Raw genomic sequence first — 18,823 nt, forward strand, 5'->3', positions numbered from 1 at the left:
GCGCCCCAAAACTTCAAATGGCACCAGAAAAGACGCTGAGTAAATAGATTCAGTGCAGCTATAGAAGCTATTCCAAAATGGCGGTTCCTTGAAATCTGGTTTAAAAAGACAACCAGAATCCCCACGGTCACTGCTGGTGAGTGTCATTTCCAGGCACAAGAGTTCTTGCATCGTACGTTTGCTCGTGCTTCCAAGGGTGTTGAAACTGCCCCTGAATCGCTTCAAGCTCCCATCGAACGATATGCTTCTGCCACATTGCCATCGCCCAGTGAGCCATCAAGCTCATCCTGAAGCCCCCAATCATAAATAACAGCAGCTATCTACTATTTCCGTCTTTTCAGGTTTGAACTCACATCGCTCAATTTCCACATTAAATCTTCCATTGCCGTGAACATGTCTACAATCCCGCGCAGATCAAATTCTACCAATCCCCGTCCAGGGAGCTCTGCCTTCCCCAGAGTCCCCAGGAGCAAGCTTGCGCCCCAGCCATTAGACCTCAAGCGTTCAAACACCACAGCTGGAACCCAGTCATCTCAACCTCAACAGGAACAGACGTCAAGGTCAACCCCCTACTCGTCATCAGCCAGTGAACGCATCGACCCCAGAGCACCCCTCTCACCTATCCCATCCTCTGCCGGCTCCCGCTCAACACCGTACTCCTCCAACCTAAGAGAGCGAACCGACCTCCGCTCTTCCGCAGCCCCCCGACCCCTCCAAACAGCCCAATCCCTCAACCGAAGGCCCTCTAACGCCACAGAAACCACCACAGGCCATAGGCGACGTCCCTCTCTAGGAGGGGAGTCGATCGGCCAATTCGCCTCCAGCCGGCGCCCTTCAGCACCAGACGGGCACAACCGGCGCCCTTCCGCTTCTCAACAACAGCAGTCCAGTAACACCTCCCCACGGAGACCCTCGGCACCAACCCATACCCGTCGCCCCTCTGGACCAACCTACCAGCCCCAACCACAACGGCACAATCTTCGTCCTTCAGCACAGCAACAAAATCATGGGCGGAGGGATGGCGGTGGAGGAGGGGTAGGGGGCAGACCGCCGATAACCCAGCAGGTGGACCAGGCGACAAAGACGCAGATTAACCAGACTTATGCGGTTACTATGATGGCTAGTCCGTATAACCCTTTGCCGTTCTTTTTGCCGATTCCTTTGGGGATTGCGATGCTTTTGACGCCGAGCGGGAAGGATGTGAGGGGGGCGGGGCCGGCGCCAATGAGAGCTGGGACTGTGGGTGGGAGGCGGTGATCACCTCTTTAAGGGGGTATTCTGGACATTCCATGGGGAAGTTTCTGAGTGGATAGGGAGTTGTGCTCGGGACAGACGGAGTCCTGACAAGTTCGGGCTTATTCTGGTTGTCAGATGGAATTCGGAGGAGGGTGGATTGGGAGGGAGCCAAGGGAAGCCAAGGTCTTCTTGGTGTCTATGAGACTCGAGTCTTTAGAGGACAGCAGCTGGGCATTATGCGATTTAGGAGGCATTTGGATCATTGTGTAGACAGAATATCCGGGATGTAAATGGCCCTCCATATTATGTCTGCATTTACAGGTATTTAGAAGAAACAGGCACTCTGGGAACCTCTATTTTTACCTCTCCCTCATGCTAGTCTCGGACCTTTCCTCCCGTCGATCGCGGCCGTGATCGTGAATCTTACCGCTATGTGCCGTCCACATTCCAGCCTTTGTCCGTTTAACCCAGGAACCAAATTCCACCGTCTCTACAACCCGACGAAAACCTAAGACATGATCATTTTAGTCTCCGTTCCAATCATGTCAACCCTCTCTCTTCAAAACAACGAAGTCCCTTTACAATGGTATAAATCCACCCTCTCGTCGATCATTCCCTTCCTCTCACCTTCTCACCCCGTACACCACTCTCTCTCCTCACCGTACTGCCCTGCCCAAAATGCAACTCCTCTCCCTCCTAGCCCTCGGGCTCTCCACAACCCCCTGCCTCGCCGCCGTCGCCGCCCCGGCCGAAGCAGCCCGCCTCCCGGCCTCAGAAGTCATCCGCAACCTCGAGCTCCTCACCCGCTCCACCCGGGACCTCATCCCGGCTGCCCGTGACCTCTCCACTCGCGCCGCCGTTCAGTTCAAGGGTATGTTAGCCAGTCTTTTACCCTTCCCCTTAGCCCTTACTAACCTCCCTCAAAGACAACGAACGCGGCCCCTTCGCAACCGTAGTCGACGGCCTCGAAGACCTCGCCTCCACCGCCACCTCGGACCGCAACTCCATCATGGACGAGGACCGCCGCGGCCGCGAGCCAAAGTACACCGGCCGTGATGCCCGCAATATCGACAAGGCTATCAGCAATCTGTTTGACCGGGCCAAGAAGCTGAATGAGCGTATTGGCGATGAGAGTAGACTTGGACGGTTGTTCTCTAACGTTGGGAGCAAGGTGGGACGGGGGTTGGAGAGGTGGGGGGATGCGGTTTATGATGTGAGTAGTAGCTTCTTGAGGGACAGTTGGGGGTGTTTGGATATTTGCTGACGCTGTGGGGTTAGTTGGCCAAGACGATTGATGAAGGCGTTGATGGTGGTCTCGAGGCGGGGACTTGGAGGGAGGTGTTGAGGGTTACGGGGACGATTGACAAGGTTGTTAATGATTATACTAGTGGACGGGTGAGGTTGAGCAGCATCCTTAGGGATATTGGACGGCCAGGGAATAGGGCTGGGGGGATTAGCATTGATTTGGGGTTGGGGCCTATTGGGTTGAGGCTTGGGGCTGGGAGGGTTTAAAGGGGTGGTGGTTGTTGGGGAAATAGGTAGGAGGGATGGTAACAAGGGGTAAGGTAGGATAGTTTGAAGCAAAACTTGGACTGTTTTTTATTTTGTCCTTTTTAATAGTATACACAATTTACAGAACCAACAATGATACACCCAAGAAGATTGATGGCGAAACACTACAACATGACAAACCTCGCCCCATCCTCACTCCCCATCTCAGACTCACACAAATCAATCGCAAATTTCAATCCACCCACACTCACCGTGCAATCCCTCTCCAACTTCTCCAATATCGCCCTCTTCGGATTACTCTTCAACTCCTTCTCCCTCTTCTCCCTCGCTTGACCAACCTCTTCAGTCGGACACCACAACCTAAGGTCTACAGATTTCCTTCTCCGGCTGCCTCCACGCGTCTCACCAGAAGACGGCCACTTCCCCAGCGTAGGACTAATCTCCATCTTGACCTCCGGGACCGGAATTTCAGCGGTGGACTTACTGGCCTCCAAGAACTCTTCCACGAGGTAGGTCTTCCCTGCATTTGGGAAAGGTGGGAGACGTGGCCCCCACTGGTCCTCGTCAACCCAGTCCTCGTCAGGGAGCACCACCGCCGCGGATTGGAATTTGCTCTCTTTTGGCAACTTGTACTTTTTTCTCTTGAGAGCGGAATCCAAGGCGCAGCGGAGATTCCCTGCCTTTCGCCTGCGGATGTAGCCGTTCGTGTGGATCAGGGTGGTTTCGCTGGCGATATAGCGCGAGACGCGGAGGATGAAGATGGATACGTCGTTGTCGGGGGCGTTTTTGAAGAATCCATCACAGCGGATGATGGCACGCTCCCTGTTGCATGACACAGAGTTAGTAGAAACTGGTGAAGAATTGCAAAGGTGCCTTTCAGGTTACAACGTACCGATCGTACGAGTCAAGTTCGTAATCACCTCCCACCAAGGGGAAGTACTGTAACTGGTCCTCCTTTTTCTTTCGGCCAGTGGCTCGCTTCTTGGTGGCTGGGGCAGCGGTAGTAGGAGCTACTTTGCGCTTTGCTGCCCTGGAGGGTTGGACTCGCGTTGGGGCTTGGACTTTATCTGTGCTCGAGCGTGGAGGTAGCAGACAGTCTACGCCGTCTGGTTCTGAGAGACCGCAATAGACTCTTGTCCCGTGATTTTCTTCGCGCGCCTGGTGCCACGTTCAGCCATCAGCATTACTGCGCTACTCGCAAGATGTGATTCAACAATTGGTACAATACCCTCTTGTGGTCTTCCAGCAAGAGGACACGGTCGATCTCCGCCTTGTACCAGGCCTTGACTCGGTTGTAGAACTCGTCTCGTGAGTATACCTCGCCCTTCTTAAGGGCGAGCAAGTCGTGCTTCACGTCATCTATACCGCCAGTGTGGTACTTGAGAGGCGAGTTCGTGGAGTTGCCTGACTCTTCGACCTCACTAGCAACCTTGGCGAAATTCCATGTTGGCGTGGGAAGAGGCGTCGTTTTTCTTCCTTCTCCTTTAGGACCCATCCTGTGATGCTGAAAAAGGTTCGTTGGACTTGTTGAACTATCACGAGGGAGAGACTGGTGGGAAACAGATACCAGCAAGCTTATAGTATGTTCAAAAACGCAAAGGATGACCTGAAGTCTGAGTCCAGCTGTTTTGTTTCTTGAGATCAGAGTCAGAATCACCACAATGAAAAATCGGGGGTTCGCAAGTCCCCGAGGGTTGACAAAGTCTCTCTGCCCAGGGCAAACAAAGAAACATAACGCGGCAGGTGTCTTTATGCTGCTTAGGTAGCCAGCCACAACACTAACACTGTTGCAAGTCTGAACAAAAGGAGGGCAAACTACATTGTTCTCTCGTCTTCAAAAATCAAAATCAAGTCCCCGAGGCTGACACAACTTTGAGGAGGACCTTTAGTTCAGGGGTAAAAAGGGGTAACCACAACATTGACAAGAGCATCTCATCGCCAAGTATCATTGAAGCGCATCATTCTCGCTGAGACGGCAGTAGACTACGTTTGCTCTTTCTGCATCTGAGTTGGATCTGTGAGACGCTGTGGCAGTCGCCTTGTGCCCAAGTCAATCAAATACTAGCATCTTTGGACTCGATGTCGTGAATAACCCACCGTGCTCACAATAACTCATACATACTGCCTTTCCGAATCTGCACATCATACCAAAAAGCTGCTTTGTTGTTGATATGACACTTAGCTCTTGAAGTCAACAGTGCTAACTTTGTTTCCGCGCTTTTTTGTTGAATAGTCCATACCGTCCCTAAATAGCTATTGGTACATGTAATGATGAGCCATGATCAAACTGCAGGGGTGTATTAGATCGACATTCGACACCCCTCTCGCTGCCTAGGTACACAACTCCATGGGTGCCTAGACGATGGGAATCAGCACTAAACACCGACGGCTAACATGAATGCCAGCCAACACTGTCACATGTGCTACATATAGCCGGGTTATGGGTTCCGCATGTCACACCGTCTATTACTACAAGGGTCAGCAATCACATCATCTAGCTCTTATCTTGCCAATTCCCAAACAGTCTTTTCTTTTTCTTGCTTTTTAACCCCCTAAAGTCACCATCATCCGACTGCGTCAGACTCGGACGAGAGAGCCGAATCGATCTGCCCTTCAGCCGCCAAAGTCTGCATTCATCTCAAAGGACCACAGTCAACCCGCGCCCTGTAGTAGGGTAGATGTAGAACCTGTGCTCCCCCGATATAATTGCGTATAATATCGAGGGCGTACTCTCGGGCCGCCGCCGCTGATGAGTTGCCAGTACAGTCACAACAGAAACCAATCAAAGAAGGGGGCGACGATCCGGCGTATATCGTGTTTCCGTCATGTTGCATTGCATATCATCACATAAACCATATCCTATCAGGGACATTGCACAAGACCAAGGCTCTTCTCCGCGACAGCTGTTGACGCACTCTGCCTCGTGCCCGATACCAGTGTCGCTATGCATCGGACTTATGACCTCCACATTCAATAGTTGATGCAGTGCTTTACGACCAAGACCGCCCAGAGTGTAGAAAGACAGCCAGGCCCGTTCCTTCTGCAGCAGGTTACAGATGAAAGTGGGTGGTTGGTTGGACGGGTGGGTAACACGGCATGTAAATCCATCCGTCTCCTAACATCTTGGCTAGGACCTGAACTCAGGACCCAAACTCGAACTGGGATGGGTTTGGACCTACACGGAGTTCTGGCTGGAACCTTGTGGACGTCTCGTGGAACCACTCTGTGAGAAACAGGGACCTATGAAGCCACTATGCACGTAAACACACATCCTGTGCGTGTGCGAATGAGTCCGCTCGTGTACTCTATCTGTGACAGCTGCGGCGCAGCCTGTGCTACCTGAAAATGTCGAGGGGCAATCACTCTCTGTACACAAATTTCGATTTGACCAAAGACAACACGACATCGGACGAGGTACAACAAAGGGCAGAGATTGATTGTCGAGAATGAAACTAGAAACAGCATCGAGACGGGCGTAGGAGTGTAGCATGCCATCACATGCGAAACAAGAGCAAAACAAAGCGCCCATCACCACATAAGCACCAAGTCGTCCAGGCAGGAATAAGAAAAAGAGAAAAGTCCGAGTTATCATCCACCTTTACTCCATATGGGAAGGGTAAGATGCCCCCCCCACCCCCCACCAGAGTTCACAAAAGGAAGCGCGTACTCCGTACACTCCACCATCTATCTAGGCCCGGAAGCTGACATCCTGAGGTGATGCCATGCTGCAACAAACCCTTGGCCACGTAGACTGCGCCGCACACCTTCTCCTTCTCCGATTTCTCGGTCTCGCATAATCCCTCCCCAATCGACCTATCAAGACTCCAGCAAGTGACACTAGATTGCCCCATTCTTTTTTTGATCTCTAATGCTGCCGGCATGTATACCTGGAAGCAGTGCCACACACCGACAGCACCGCCGAGTGGAAAAATCTTACCGCGATCGCATTATCATTGCGGCAATGCGTATATCCCAATCCAGCCATAAGAAGAACATTTGATGATGATTGTGGCCGCCTTGCAGGAGACCCCTACCACAGGGGGGTCGTGTGCCCCGTGGAGGGGGGGGGTATTCTCGGACGTCAGGCTGTAGAAAGTTTGCCCCGGATGGGTACAGATTGGATTGAACAATCTGTATGTCTGGTACGTGTCTATAATCCGATACCACGCAGCCAATGTCCATCGAGCCAAGTAAGATGACCGATCATGACTGATCCCCATATCAGCAATGAACAGAATCATGCCAATTGCTTACAACCAAACCCGCAACATTACCTATACACACATGAATCACGATATGACCCCATCCAGTCCCGTATTCTGGAAAAGATGACGCTATTCCCAATCACTTCAACCCCAGTTCGGGAATAACACCCGAAACATGGGAACTGCAAGAAACATGTGCAAGCCTCCAGTCCTTGTCACCCTAGCTCACCGTCAAGGTTGCATGTGTTAATTTCCGGAAAGAGAAGGATCGCGAGCCAAAATGCATCGTCCATGTTCATGTTCGCCAGTTCGGACCCCGGCTTCGGCTGGCTTGCGACTCCCACCACCCAAGAAAAACAATTCATGATTTTAAATATCGCCAAGCAAACCCCATTCGGTTGTCGGCACCCAACTTTGGGGGGGGGGGGTCTAGCTCTGCTGCTCTAGCTACACGATGGTAACCCAGACTGTACAACGGATCGTACACATGGGCTTCTGATAATTTCTTGGGTCATATTGCCACATGGTGACCTTGTCCAGATAGATATGGGATTGCCGCACTGTGTGCGTGCTATCAATTTGAACAAGATCGCAATGACCCAACGGCTGGAGAGCTGGAAAAAGAATCTATCGAATACCAAGACCAATGCCTTGGACTCCGCGGCCCCCAAATCCAGTTAGACAACGTCCCAACGTTTCAATCCTTAGCCCAGGTCCTCCCTCCTTCCACAAGTTCAGCGCCGCCAGTCTGGGTAGATATGGATGCGGGTGGTTGGTGTGGATGACACCAGGGTCTTGGCTAGCAGCGAAAAAAAAAGGAAGATGACACGATTACAAAAAGCGCTAAACAAAAAGCCGATTTTGGGAGCATTGATTACCCAAGTCGACGCTAGCAGAGATTTTGGCTGGTGCTGACTAGACCACTGCCAACTACGGAGTCGAGAAATGCTACGGTATATCCGAATCCCGAAATAGCAGCTTCCCTGATTTGTTTTTGTCGATACAATCGTGAAGATATGATCCGAGAAGTGGAGGGGGCGGGTATTTGTGAGTCCTGGTCTCGGCCTCCTGTCGGGCGCCGCCGGCGGACTCTCCGGACGAGTCGCAAGAACGCAAAAGAAAAAAAGAAGACGCCAACGGAATCTCCAACATTGCCCTAGTCCGGCCTAGCGCGTCCCGACTATGGCCTCATGCCCTGTCCCTGTCTCTCCTCCTTCCTCCGGTCTCGAAGGATTCCGTGAACAAAGTTCCCGTCGGGGGTGGTCTATGTGGCCAGCTCCTTTGGGCCAGGTCATCATCTTCACCTTCCCTTTCCCATGACCGCTGACATCTTCTAGATATCCAAAAGATACCGCTTTGCCCAGGAAACAAGAAGATCATTATTATCAACGCCATGACTCCCCGTGATGATGGCGCCTCCAACACCTACCCACCTGCATGAGGAGAACATGTGGACCAGACCAGATAGAAATAGTCACTCGCGCGCGCTTCAAATCTCCCCCCCCCCCCAAATGAATTGCTCCGTCTTGCATATCACATTGGTCACGTTTTCCCCTCCACAGACCAACTAGAATACTGTAAACCTCGAAACATTCTTGTTTTCTTCGATCCGCGTGTGCGCGGCCGGCAAATCATCAGTTCAACCTATAGCTGCATCAAGCTGAGCTGTCACCGCTGTAATTGGCTGTTTAATTGTCCATGTGATAGTGGCCAATCTCTCCCCGGCCAATGCTTATCTTGTATTTTTTTTTTGCTGTCCTCTGTTCAGTTGCGGGATTTTAGGGTCAGGGAAAATTGGGGTTTGGGGTGGGAAATCTGATATCAATATGATGCGGTGTGTCCCAGATACGAAAAGACCGATGCACTGCGTTAGGGTTCTAGCCAGCCAGCCAGCCACATGTCAAAAAGTGACGGTGTGCTTTCGCACTGTTTCGGGTGGCTGGACTTATGGAATAGAATCTCCCAGAAAGCAGAAACAAAAAAAAATTCTGTGTAGTGTAGTAAGGTACTTTGATCGTTGGTAGACAAACGCCACCGTGAGAGGAACCGTAGATTAGTAGATGGCGGGGGACTGGAGTGTTATAATCTAGCTCGGCCGTTCCGGGCCGAGCTACCGGACTTTGCTGCAGTGGCTACCTATGAGTCGAGCGACGTCTACGATTAGGCAGGTAGGTTTGAAAGTTTGGTGCCTTGGTCTATCGGCTGAAACCTTGTTTTTTGTCTTTTCGGTGCGGAGGTACATGGCGAGTTGATTATTACTTCGCCCCGACCGCGATGCTGCCTTTTTTGGGGAGAAGTAACGCTTGCCGAGCATGGAATGCGGTCTGCAGGGAAACTCAATAAACTAAGCAGGCATACTTTGGATCCCAGGTTCTTCCATCGGCAGTATGCACAAGCTGGAGAAGTGCATCAAAAAACGATGACTCAAGACCCCCAGCATAATGATGATGCATCACATCAAACTGCCACTCACTCCGCCCGCACGCACAATACATCATAGACTAGGTATATGCAGAACCCACCCAGAACCATATCATCATATCTACCATAGATATGCGGATAGGCGGCAGTTATATGACTTTGGATGATAACCCAATGACGGCACCTAACCTGCAGATATGTTACACCCTGTCCACACACAAACCTCTGCAGACGCCTTAAGAGTAAAGGATAATGTCCCCCCCCACATGCGCATCTAGAAACCAAGAATACAGGGTACAACCTCGGACTTTTCCCAATCTTGTAGCCATCATCCGAGTTTCTTCGGCCCATGCTATCTCCATCGAGTACCTATACTTCCATCTCCTACACCCGAGTTCTATCGGCTCATCGCACTGGCCTGCTCGGATCGATCAATCCCGCCAAACGACATTATTATCAGTATTGAAAGGGTTCGGACCTTGTGAAACTCAACCCAACCCCTTCCCCCCCCCCCTGTGCCCGCATCACACCAACCAGTATCTTTCTCTGTGTTTTTGTGAGATCAGAAGGACTCGGCATCGTGTACTACGCATACAGACAGCAAAGGTTCAATGTTGTTGTGCGAGGGGATCGCTTTCTAGAACGGGAGCAAAACAAACAGATGATGGGGTTGGTGCTACGCTTTCATTCCAGTCCCGTATCGTGTGAGTTACAAGTTGCAAGTAAACCGACAAACGAAACGACCAACAAGCGCATCACAATATACCCTCATCAAACGGGTTTGCCGTCTTTAAGAATGCCAGCACCCCAACTTGACACCGACTCGGCTCCCGACCGTTCATTCTTCCTGTGCGTACCCCCGTGCGGCCTGCGGACGAAAACCCCTACCCAGAGGAGATAACCCCAACTCCAGCAGTTGTTGGGCCACAGCCACGCTTTGTATGTGTGAGAGTTGGTGTTACAATAGCCCGCCCCGTGCTGTGCTGCATGAAATTTGTCTTTCCAGCGGTAAGGTAAGGGTTGAACCAACACAAGTCTTACAATCAACAAGTTGCTGCTGCCAAGTGCCCGAGCATAAGATCGAATATTGGCTTTTGAGCCAAGAAGAGGGGGGCAGAAGAAGGTCTTTGCTTGAATGATAGCGGTCTCTGACTCGGTGTGTTGGAACCAACAGCCCTTGGCTTCGCGGTACGGACTGGACTAGGGGGTTTTTCTTTCAGTTGCTATGTTTATGCCAGCTCAGATGCAAGAAGGCAAACGGACGGGATATATCATCTATAAATTCCGGACAGACTCGGGGGATAATGATAACGACAATGCGCTAGCAGGCGTAACAGCGATGGCGCAATCACCAACAACATTTGCTGTAGTAGCTGTCGAATCATATGCCCCCTTTCGGACTAACATCATCGGCATTGTGTGATCCCTGCGGTTGGCCCCAAGCCCAGGGCGTGGACCTACTGCGAGAAGAAGAATGGCAGCTGCACACGTTTTGGTGGCTCGGGTATAGCAGATAAAGTCTCAACTGGCGGCGTTTACACGCATCTATCCATCCTCTTGGGTCACACGTGAGCCTATCAAGAGATGGGTTGGTTCTCCCTGAGGTACTGGCATGTTTTGTTCCCACTTTTATTGTATTAGGTTTCGTTTTTTGTGTGTGTTGTTGGTGTCAAATTGTGACGTTGTGTTGGCTGGTCGCACTGTGCGACCAAGCACTGTGAATATGCCCAAAGTGCGCACAAAATCTCTCCTTTCAGAATAGGGTGGCGCAGGGGGTGTCTTTGGTTATGGCTGGATTGATATGGGGATATTTTGCTTATGACACAGATCCGGATTGAGGTTGATCGTGGGTTTGAGTTGAAGGTTACATGTAGTGATGGTTAATTCTATTCTCTTAGGTAGGTATGATCAAGAGGAAGTGGGATCTGATTGTGCATCGAGCTGGAATCCAGTCTTGATACAATGTTAAAGGCGTAGATGTATGAAGAAATCTCGCGCGTCGCCAGCATGGCATGTGATGCCAAAATCCATCCGCGGAAGCAGCCGAGTTGTACGTACAATTTTACACAATCTTTTTCCCCCCTTCGCAAGAAGCAGCATCCCTGTCAAGGGATTCTCCACGTTTCCTTCCTTTGACGTTTACCGATGAAACTGTTAATCCCGGTAGTGCAACCCCTGCCTCGGTGTGTCAGATATGCTTCCAAGCTCTCCCTGCGAGCACATGTGGTAAACATGCCGTAAGTGGTGGTTCAAAGGTGGCGGGTGTGGCTTGTTCTCGTACAAGCATTCGTAGTCGGACCCCTATTTCCGGATTTTTTTTTTCGAAACCTCGTGTTGCCCCAAAGCTGGTACCCTACCCGAAGCGCTGCATGCCAGATGTTCGAGACAGTTGCCCCAAGCAAACAGTGCCTCCGAACAATAACGGGGGGGACGCAACGTTCTCTTGATCTTCCTTACAAAATCGGAGGGGTTTGTTGCCAAGGTCGCCGAGATTCAGTATGTGTAGCTCAGTCATCGATGGTGGCATTTTCTGACATCCTGCAAATGTCAGATGCGAACGGAAGTGGGAATTACGCGGGACAGAGAAAATCAGTAATCATGATCAGATACTCGTACAATCGTGTCTGACTGGCTCATCGAGATCTTAGTAAATATACTATCACCATTGGGCACCGATTAATCCACTTATTGGTGTGCGTGCATAGTCGGTGCATCTCAGGCTCTCAGCTTCACCATGTTGGGGATGAATGGATGATGCACGCCGGGTTTACGTTATACCCGACTCAACAGCCGGCTAGTCGTCTCACCGTCCGCTAGAGCTTCCAGATATCTCAACAAAGTTTGCTGATATGGTCCCTTTTCGTTGCCTCCTAGAAATCAATCTTTTGTTCTGGTGGCACCGAGTCAGTTCTGTGGCGCCACGGTTCATCACCGGACTTTTCCCATCTCCACTCAAGGGGCGAGTACTACCACGCCCCTGCCCCTGCTGGCGAAGCTTGCGCGTTTCGGGCTTTTGGTCCAATCCTCTGGGTCCCGACCAAGCTGATGATGGAATTGTAGTGTCGTAGTCCGACTCCGGCTGGTGTCGAATCCCAGCATCAAGGGTTTTTGTCTTGTTGTGTTGTTATCATACCAGTGGTGTTTTGCGAGCGCGACGAAAAGGAGGAGAGCGGATGGATGTGATATCGACGGGAGCCATCAAAGCCCAATGGCGCGCGAGATGCAGCTTGTCGGGCTATATATTGGTGGCGTCATGTACATCGCCAAAATGATAGGTCTAGCTAGTGGAACCGTCATGGTGACTGGTTGGGCCGATACGACTTGCTCATACGAGCGAGTACCGCATGACAAAAGTATCAGCGCTTGTGTCGCCCTCCTCAGCTGGCAACAAATCAGCGGCGTCGCTATCACCCAATCTACTTCCGTACCCCGAGTACATACACACTACAGTCACCCACGTAATCCGAGGCAATGGCATCATTGGACCCACGATCCACACAAGACGCGAGGAACTAGTCCCGTGGTTCGGTCCAGCTCGCTTGGTGCACCCTCCCCTTCTCTAAAAGGCTCCCCTGCAGGCGTGAATTGGTTATGCGGCGTCTAAGCGCACCTTGCTTATGCGGCTTTGGATAGCCTCTTATGGAAGACTCTTGGCTGCATGGTCCAAGGTTCTGCCTGAGCTGTTTATGATTTCCTGCTTTGTCAGAGTGACACAGGCAGCTAATCGCGACAAGATCATAGAGAGGGCATGGCATGGCACGAGTCGATATGCCGTACGCACGTACCGGTCGGTACCTAGTAGAGACAGGGATGGCGAATAGCCGCGGGCTCAGAGATGTTTAGAGACTATGGGGGATGAAACACCCGATGGCGACGGGTTTGGCGATGAAGATCAGCAGTTTTGGTTTCGGAAAGGGGTTAGACGGGAACGCTACTCACTGCCCTTCTGCGACAAGGCAATTACCTAGAGGCCGGCAATGATGAAGATATTCGACGATAGTGTCAAGGAACGACATTGATGAATGCGGGGGGTGGATGAGTGAATGACACTTTGGATGGATCGTGGCTGGAGCCTAACAGGTAAGAAGAAATACAAAATTCCCCCGCTGGCATCAATTAGATCGGAGCTGGGCGCGCACCAAATTGCCATGCCGGGACTTTGAGGGTGGATCAGTTCGCATTTCTGGGAGTCGCATGGATCGGCTTTTGTTTTTTTGAAAAGGTGTCATCAGGATCCATCTCCATGAGAGCCCAGGTCGGGTGTTGCATGATTGAAATGAACAAAAGGGAGAGAGAAAAAGGGAGGAGGCGAACTAGATGCTCCATTTTTTTTTTGTGTTGTTGTCTTGTCTCCCTTTGATGATCTGAGTCAAAATATTCGAGAGGGACGGGGAGCAACTGCAGATATCATCACACCCGACGGTGCTGGTGCTGCTGGGAGAGCAGGGGCCTGCTAGGGGGCTCCTGGTGGTCCGGAACACCTGTTTAGCGCCAATCTTATACCTGTCACGACCCCTGTCGCCCTGGTCGCTAGTTTTTACGCCAACCGCTCAGATCGAGCCTAGGCGCGTTGCTGGACTGCGCCTTCAGCACTGTGTGGCCCCGTCGTACCAAAGATGCCAGGCACTTTACACACCACTTGCTCCACTCACCCCCCCTGTTCTAATAATATTCTCTAATTTGTTTCGCTATTTCGCTATCTACTACTTGCTCCCTGCACCACGAAGTTTTGCCTCGACTCCCGCTTTCCTCTGGTTTACACTTTTACACTTTCCATTACACTTTCTCCATCCCCCACACCTCACCACCACCTCACACCTTCACCACCTGCCATCATCACCTCTCATTCACTTCCAACGATACACACCCTCCCACTCCCCATCTAGAGGTAGGAGTTCGTGTTGTTTCTACTCGCCCTCGCTACAACAAAGAGGTCAGAGACAGTCGACTACCGATCGCATGCATAGCGTGTAGTTGTTTTTTTTTTTTTTTTTTCTCGCTTGCTGCAGTAACCATATGTTAGTTCCTTCCTTCCTCCCCCCCTCCCCCCCCCATCATTAACATGATCATTGTCGTCATCATTTGCTATGACTCTCACCCTAACCTTCACCCTAACCTCCACCCTAACCTTCACCCTCACCCTCACCCTCACCCTCACATTACCGCTCCTGCCCAGCTCCCAGCTTCCATCTCGTCTCGAGTGTGATGATTTTGCGACACGGGATCCCTGCACACGCACCACCATCGGCATTTCGCGGTGCCATGGTGCAACATGTGTCTGGTGAACCTTTTCTCACCCGAAGCGACTACCACCTCATCTCAATTGCCAATCTCGCCTCATTCATCTCATTCAAGTCATTCTTCTCCCCCATCGCTCATCACTCACCGTCAACCCCCGCTAACACTGAATCACAGATGCCGTGTCGCCAGACCGGCGCCTCAAAATGACCACCTCAACCTCACCATATGCGAGGACTCCAGAGTTCCCTTCCTACAGCCGGCAACCTGAGGGTCATCCATCAGATATGTCTCGGCAGCATGGGAATCGACAAAGCCCACACCCCAAAATGGCTACCTCCAAGGGGGAACCAGATCCCCTCGTGCAAAACTATGCGCACATTTTGGAACTGAAGCAGCGTCGCAAGGTCGATGAGCAGCAGTTGCGCCTGAAGCTTGATAACAAGAAGATGGACCTCGACTCGTGGTTTCGGACTGACCGAGAAAGGTATCTCGCCTTGGAGGGGCATCCTGAACTTCTCAATGGGATAGTGAAGCTTTTGAAGGAAGTAAACCAGTTCAAGGCCAGGGATCTGGACCGCGAATATGACGAGGAACTGGCTGCCCTGAGGAAACGCTATGAAGAAATGGAGGCCAGCCAGTGGCAGAACGTGTTGAATATCGATGTGCCGCCGCCTTCCACGTCGGGGCCGCCTCCTGTAAGTTTTCGATGGACGTGCCCAGAACTTTGTGTCGATTTGCTCATCGGATATCCAGCTGCCTGCTTCCGAAAGGCCGCAGCCGCCCATCTTGTCATCCTCTACCGCCCCGCCTAACAATCCACATGGGCCGCTCATGGCTCCAAGCGTGTCTGGTTATCCCAGAGGCTTCGTTGGTTCCTCGGAGCCTGTCAGACACGGGCCTCTGACGATTGCACCACACTACCCCCCGACAATGCGCTCGTCTTTGGAGCCTCCACCCCAGACCAATGGGTCCCGAGAACCCCCGGTATCATCCATGCATGCCCACCCAGCGCCAGTCTCGTCTTCCATGCGGAATATGTACCATCCCATGCCACAGATGGCTCCCCCACAGCCACAGCTAACAAGTAATGGCCGTCGTATTCTTCCAGGAGCGCCAACAACAAATGGCTGGCACAGGAACCCTAGTTACGGTCCTGCCATGTACTCTACACCTCCAGGCAGAATGCCACCGCTCCATCCGACATACCCCAAGAGTGACGGACCCACCAACCCTTCGGCCCATGAACGCCAGGTTCTGCCTCCGATCCTCCCCCCTCAGCTGCATCGTCCTGGTCCGGTAGAGGAAGGACAGCAGCCCAAGAGAAAGGCCACCCTTACCGACTCGGCTCCCCCAGACGTCAAACGAGCCAAGCAAGATCACACACCCAGCAGTGCTGATCTCGAGCGCGCAACTCCCACCGCCAGTGAGGATGTCCGTCCGCAGCGGACAGTCCAGTTTAGTGAGGTGTGGGGAGGCGGCAACCCAGAGTACAAGCACATTATTATCCAGTTCCCCGATGGTGGAGATTACTATATCCTTCGCTGCGAGGAGCACGGCGTCAACTTTGGAGAACACCCACTCCGAGGGGCTGCGAAGCATTTGGCTAGTGCTCAACACGGGAGGATGTCTAAAGAGCACACGCAGGCTATCAGAACGCTGGGTTGGATTGTGGAAGGATGCGACTTCAAGTTGATGGAGATGAACAACAGGATGGTCATTGAAGCCTTCAAGAATGGCTACAAGCCCTTCAACGCCAACCAGCTCAACAAGACTGAGCGGGCAAAGAAGGGCTTCCCTCAGCTTGACAAGAATGGAACCCCCATGAACAGCCCCCTGAGCGCAGCCGCCTCCAGACAGCGGAAGGCGGCTTCTGGGATTGCGAATCCAGCACCGGCTGGGCTGTATACAGGATATTGTACTGCCGATCAAAAGCAACACCCTGTTGTGATTTTGCCGTGGGACGAGGAGAATCTGAACTCGGCTGGTCTGTTGGAGCTCACCCTGGAGAGCGCTGGCTTGTTTTCCGGTCCGCTTCCAAAGTGTTACGAGTATGACCGTGATGACAAGGGTCAAGTGAGGAGGATCAAAGGATGGGCCGAAGGGTACGGGATTGGCGGCCCCCTCGTGAAGAAGCGGGAATTTCCAGTGCTCATCATCGATAGCGATGACCGGTAAGACAGTCGCGACTATTTTCTGTTTCTTCCCTTCTCGCTAACAATATGGGTAGGCAAAGCTGGCAACTTGGATGGATTGAGGCCAAATACCTGACTCCTTTTGATTTTGGCGATACTTCTGAGATTCCCCACTCGGCGGTGGCGCGAGAGTACTACGCCAAAACCATTCGAAAGTACCCAACTTACGATGATCTTCGACAAGATATGACTGCGAGGGGACAGCCCGTCGGCCCTGCCCAGACCCCGTTGCCAAAGAAAATGGCGGATAGCCCGTCTCCGTCCGCATCCGTGTCTTTTCCATCTTCGACCGCTGGCTTGGCCACCGCACAGCCGGCGACTTCGCAACCCTTGCAGCAACACGACGTGGAGATGGCGGATGTTGGTTCGGATTCAGACCAAGAATCTGTTACCAAATCAATGTCCAACTCTACCAATGACATCGACATGGCAACTGCTGACAGTCGCCGGACGAGCGTGTCTAATCCCGACGAAGGCACAGAGACCGAGAAGGAGTTGCCACACCCCAGTGCGCAAGCCATTGCCGCCCAGGCCCTCATCAATCTCGAGACGCCTGCACGGAGCACTGGCTTCACAGCCATCAACTCACGGAGCGCCGCGTCCAGCGCAGAGCCACCCTCCCGACAGAGCCCAGTCCCCGGAGCGTCTACCGAAAGAAGACGAGTGGAGAAAATCCATGCCCGGAGTAAGAATGTGCTTGCCACAACTCAACCAGCGACTCCCATCGTATCGCCACAGCCCATGTCGTCCATCGTCGTCAACACCGGTGTGGCAAATGGTCAGAAGCCAGACAGGGCCGAATCAGCCCCGGTCCACCAGAGTACGACGACGGCCGAGCGAGACCAGGAGCGCGCTCAGAGCGAATCCCTGACTCCTGCCTCACTGACGACTCCCGCCACACCGGCCTTTGTGTACCACTTGCCGTCTGTTGAGCCTGTTCCACCGCAGCAGCAGGAGTATCCAACCCCCCTCCCATCGGCAACCGAGTCCGCGTCAGCCCCAACCGTATCCTTGGCCAGCGCAAGGGAGACTTCCCCTAGTGCTGGACCTCTGGCAACGCCCTCTGCCAGCGAGGCTTATGGTCCTAGCGAGTTCCCGGTGAAGACATCTTTCCCCGTGATCAAGACAGAAGCGGGCGAAGAGCCGGAAACATTCACAATTGGTGTGATTCGAGCGGGCGACGAAGAAATATTCAACTCAAAGATCGCCGGCACCCTTTTGTCCATTGAAGACGATCATACTACCGGGGTTCTGAAAGCTGTCCTGGGGTCACCAGAAGCTGTCTCGTCTTTCCAAATCGACCCCAAGCAGATCAAGACTGCGGCTCGGTCCATGCGTGGCGAGGGAGGCAGCTGCGAGGTCACGATCGAGTTCATTGGGGATAAAACGCTGACACTGGTGTTTGAACTGGGTAGGGTCAATATTGAAGAACGCCTCGAGTCTGGAAAGATCCAAGCCAGGAGGTTTTGCCGGCGTCTGTTGGCCTGGAACAAGGCGGTAGAATGCCCCAGTATCGCCAACGCTCCGTGAAGCGTGTCCTTCACATTCTTGCTTTTACTACATCTTTGTCCCCTTGGCACTCTGCCTTTTGCTCTTCTCTTCATTTGTTCGTCTGGCTTCTTTTTTCATCTCGATATATCTTTTCTGCGACATGTTGGTTTGGGAGCGAGCGGCATCCTCAACTGTTCGGAGTTTGGATTCGAGGGAATGCAAAGCACTCTGCGGGTTTATAGATGTCTCATTAGCGCTGTTTGATGTTCAGGTGCGGTTAGAGGCTGCAGAGTTAGCTCTTGTTGGACGGGAAAAGTAGTTGATCATTAGCTGGTACTGTAGATACATTGCTAATCACACACATATTTATCCTGTTTATCTTGTCAAATGCTTGTTTTGCCCGTTGAGGTGCTTTGATTTGCATGTGATTCCGTCCACTTCAGCAGCTGGCGGGTGCGGGGTCCAGGCAAGTCGGCATTCCAGTGCGTGTTAGCTGCGCCGCCAGCTGGCGCCATGTTCCGGTTT

At 52.3% G+C, this 18,823-nt stretch overlaps 4 protein-coding genes across 4 annotated transcripts; 3 read left to right on the forward strand and 1 right to left on the reverse strand.

The window, feature by feature from the left end:
* Positions 1–393: 393 nt before the first annotated feature.
* QC764_403516 (uncharacterized protein) lies at positions 394–1,257 on the forward strand (the record flags this gene model as incomplete). Its single annotated transcript, XM_062946640.1, has 1 exon — positions 394–1,257. One exon carries the CDS (start codon positions 394–396, stop codon positions 1,255–1,257), a length of 864 nt encoding a protein of 287 aa, XP_062800355.1.
* Positions 1,258–1,743: 486 nt separating this feature from the next.
* On the forward strand, positions 1,744–2,748 carry QC764_403514 (uncharacterized protein; the record flags this gene model as incomplete). Its single annotated transcript, XM_062946639.1, has 3 exons — positions 1,744–2,107; positions 2,163–2,449; positions 2,515–2,748. Exons 1-3 carry the CDS (start codon positions 1,915–1,917, stop codon positions 2,746–2,748), a joined length of 714 nt encoding a protein of 237 aa, XP_062800356.1. The 5' UTR covers positions 1,744–1,914.
* A 192-nt stretch (positions 2,749–2,940) lies between these two features.
* QC764_403513 (uncharacterized protein) lies at positions 2,941–4,243 on the reverse strand (the record flags this gene model as incomplete). The annotated part of the gene is made up of 4 exons (XM_062946638.1): positions 2,941–2,943; positions 3,000–3,570; positions 3,641–3,906; positions 3,977–4,243. The coding sequence occupies 4 exons, from the start codon at positions 4,241–4,243 to the stop codon at positions 2,941–2,943; spliced, it is 1,107 nt and encodes a 368-aa protein (XP_062800357.1).
* Positions 4,244–14,002: 9,759 nt separating this feature from the next.
* QC764_403510 (uncharacterized protein) lies at positions 14,003–18,681 on the forward strand. The gene is made up of 4 exons (XM_062946637.1): positions 14,003–14,392; positions 14,790–15,310; positions 15,369–16,786; positions 16,843–18,681. The coding sequence occupies exons 2-4, from the start codon at positions 14,819–14,821 to the stop codon at positions 18,335–18,337; spliced, it is 3,405 nt and encodes a 1,134-aa protein (XP_062800358.1). The 5' UTR covers positions 14,003–14,392; positions 14,790–14,818; the 3' UTR covers positions 18,338–18,681.
* Positions 18,682–18,823: the final 142 nt, after the last annotated feature.

This window comes from Podospora pseudoanserina, chromosome 4 (assembly GCF_035222485.1).
Source record: "Podospora pseudoanserina strain CBS 124.78 chromosome 4, whole genome shotgun sequence".
Classification (NCBI taxonomy): domain Eukaryota; kingdom Fungi; phylum Ascomycota; class Sordariomycetes; order Sordariales; family Podosporaceae; genus Podospora; species Podospora pseudoanserina.

Excerpts from the sequence above, each read along its gene's own strand:
- QC764_403510 (XM_062946637.1), top strand. The coding sequence starts at position 14,819 with ATGACCACCTCAACCTCACCATATGCGAGGACTCCAGAGTTCCCTTCC. Across the intron at positions 15,311-15,368 it reads CCACGTCGGGGCCGCCTCCT|CTGCCTGCTTCCGAAAGGCC; the intron begins GTAAGTTTTCGA and ends TCGGATATCCAG. Across the intron at positions 16,787-16,842 it reads ATCATCGATAGCGATGACCG|GCAAAGCTGGCAACTTGGAT; the intron begins GTAAGACAGTCG and ends CAATATGGGTAG.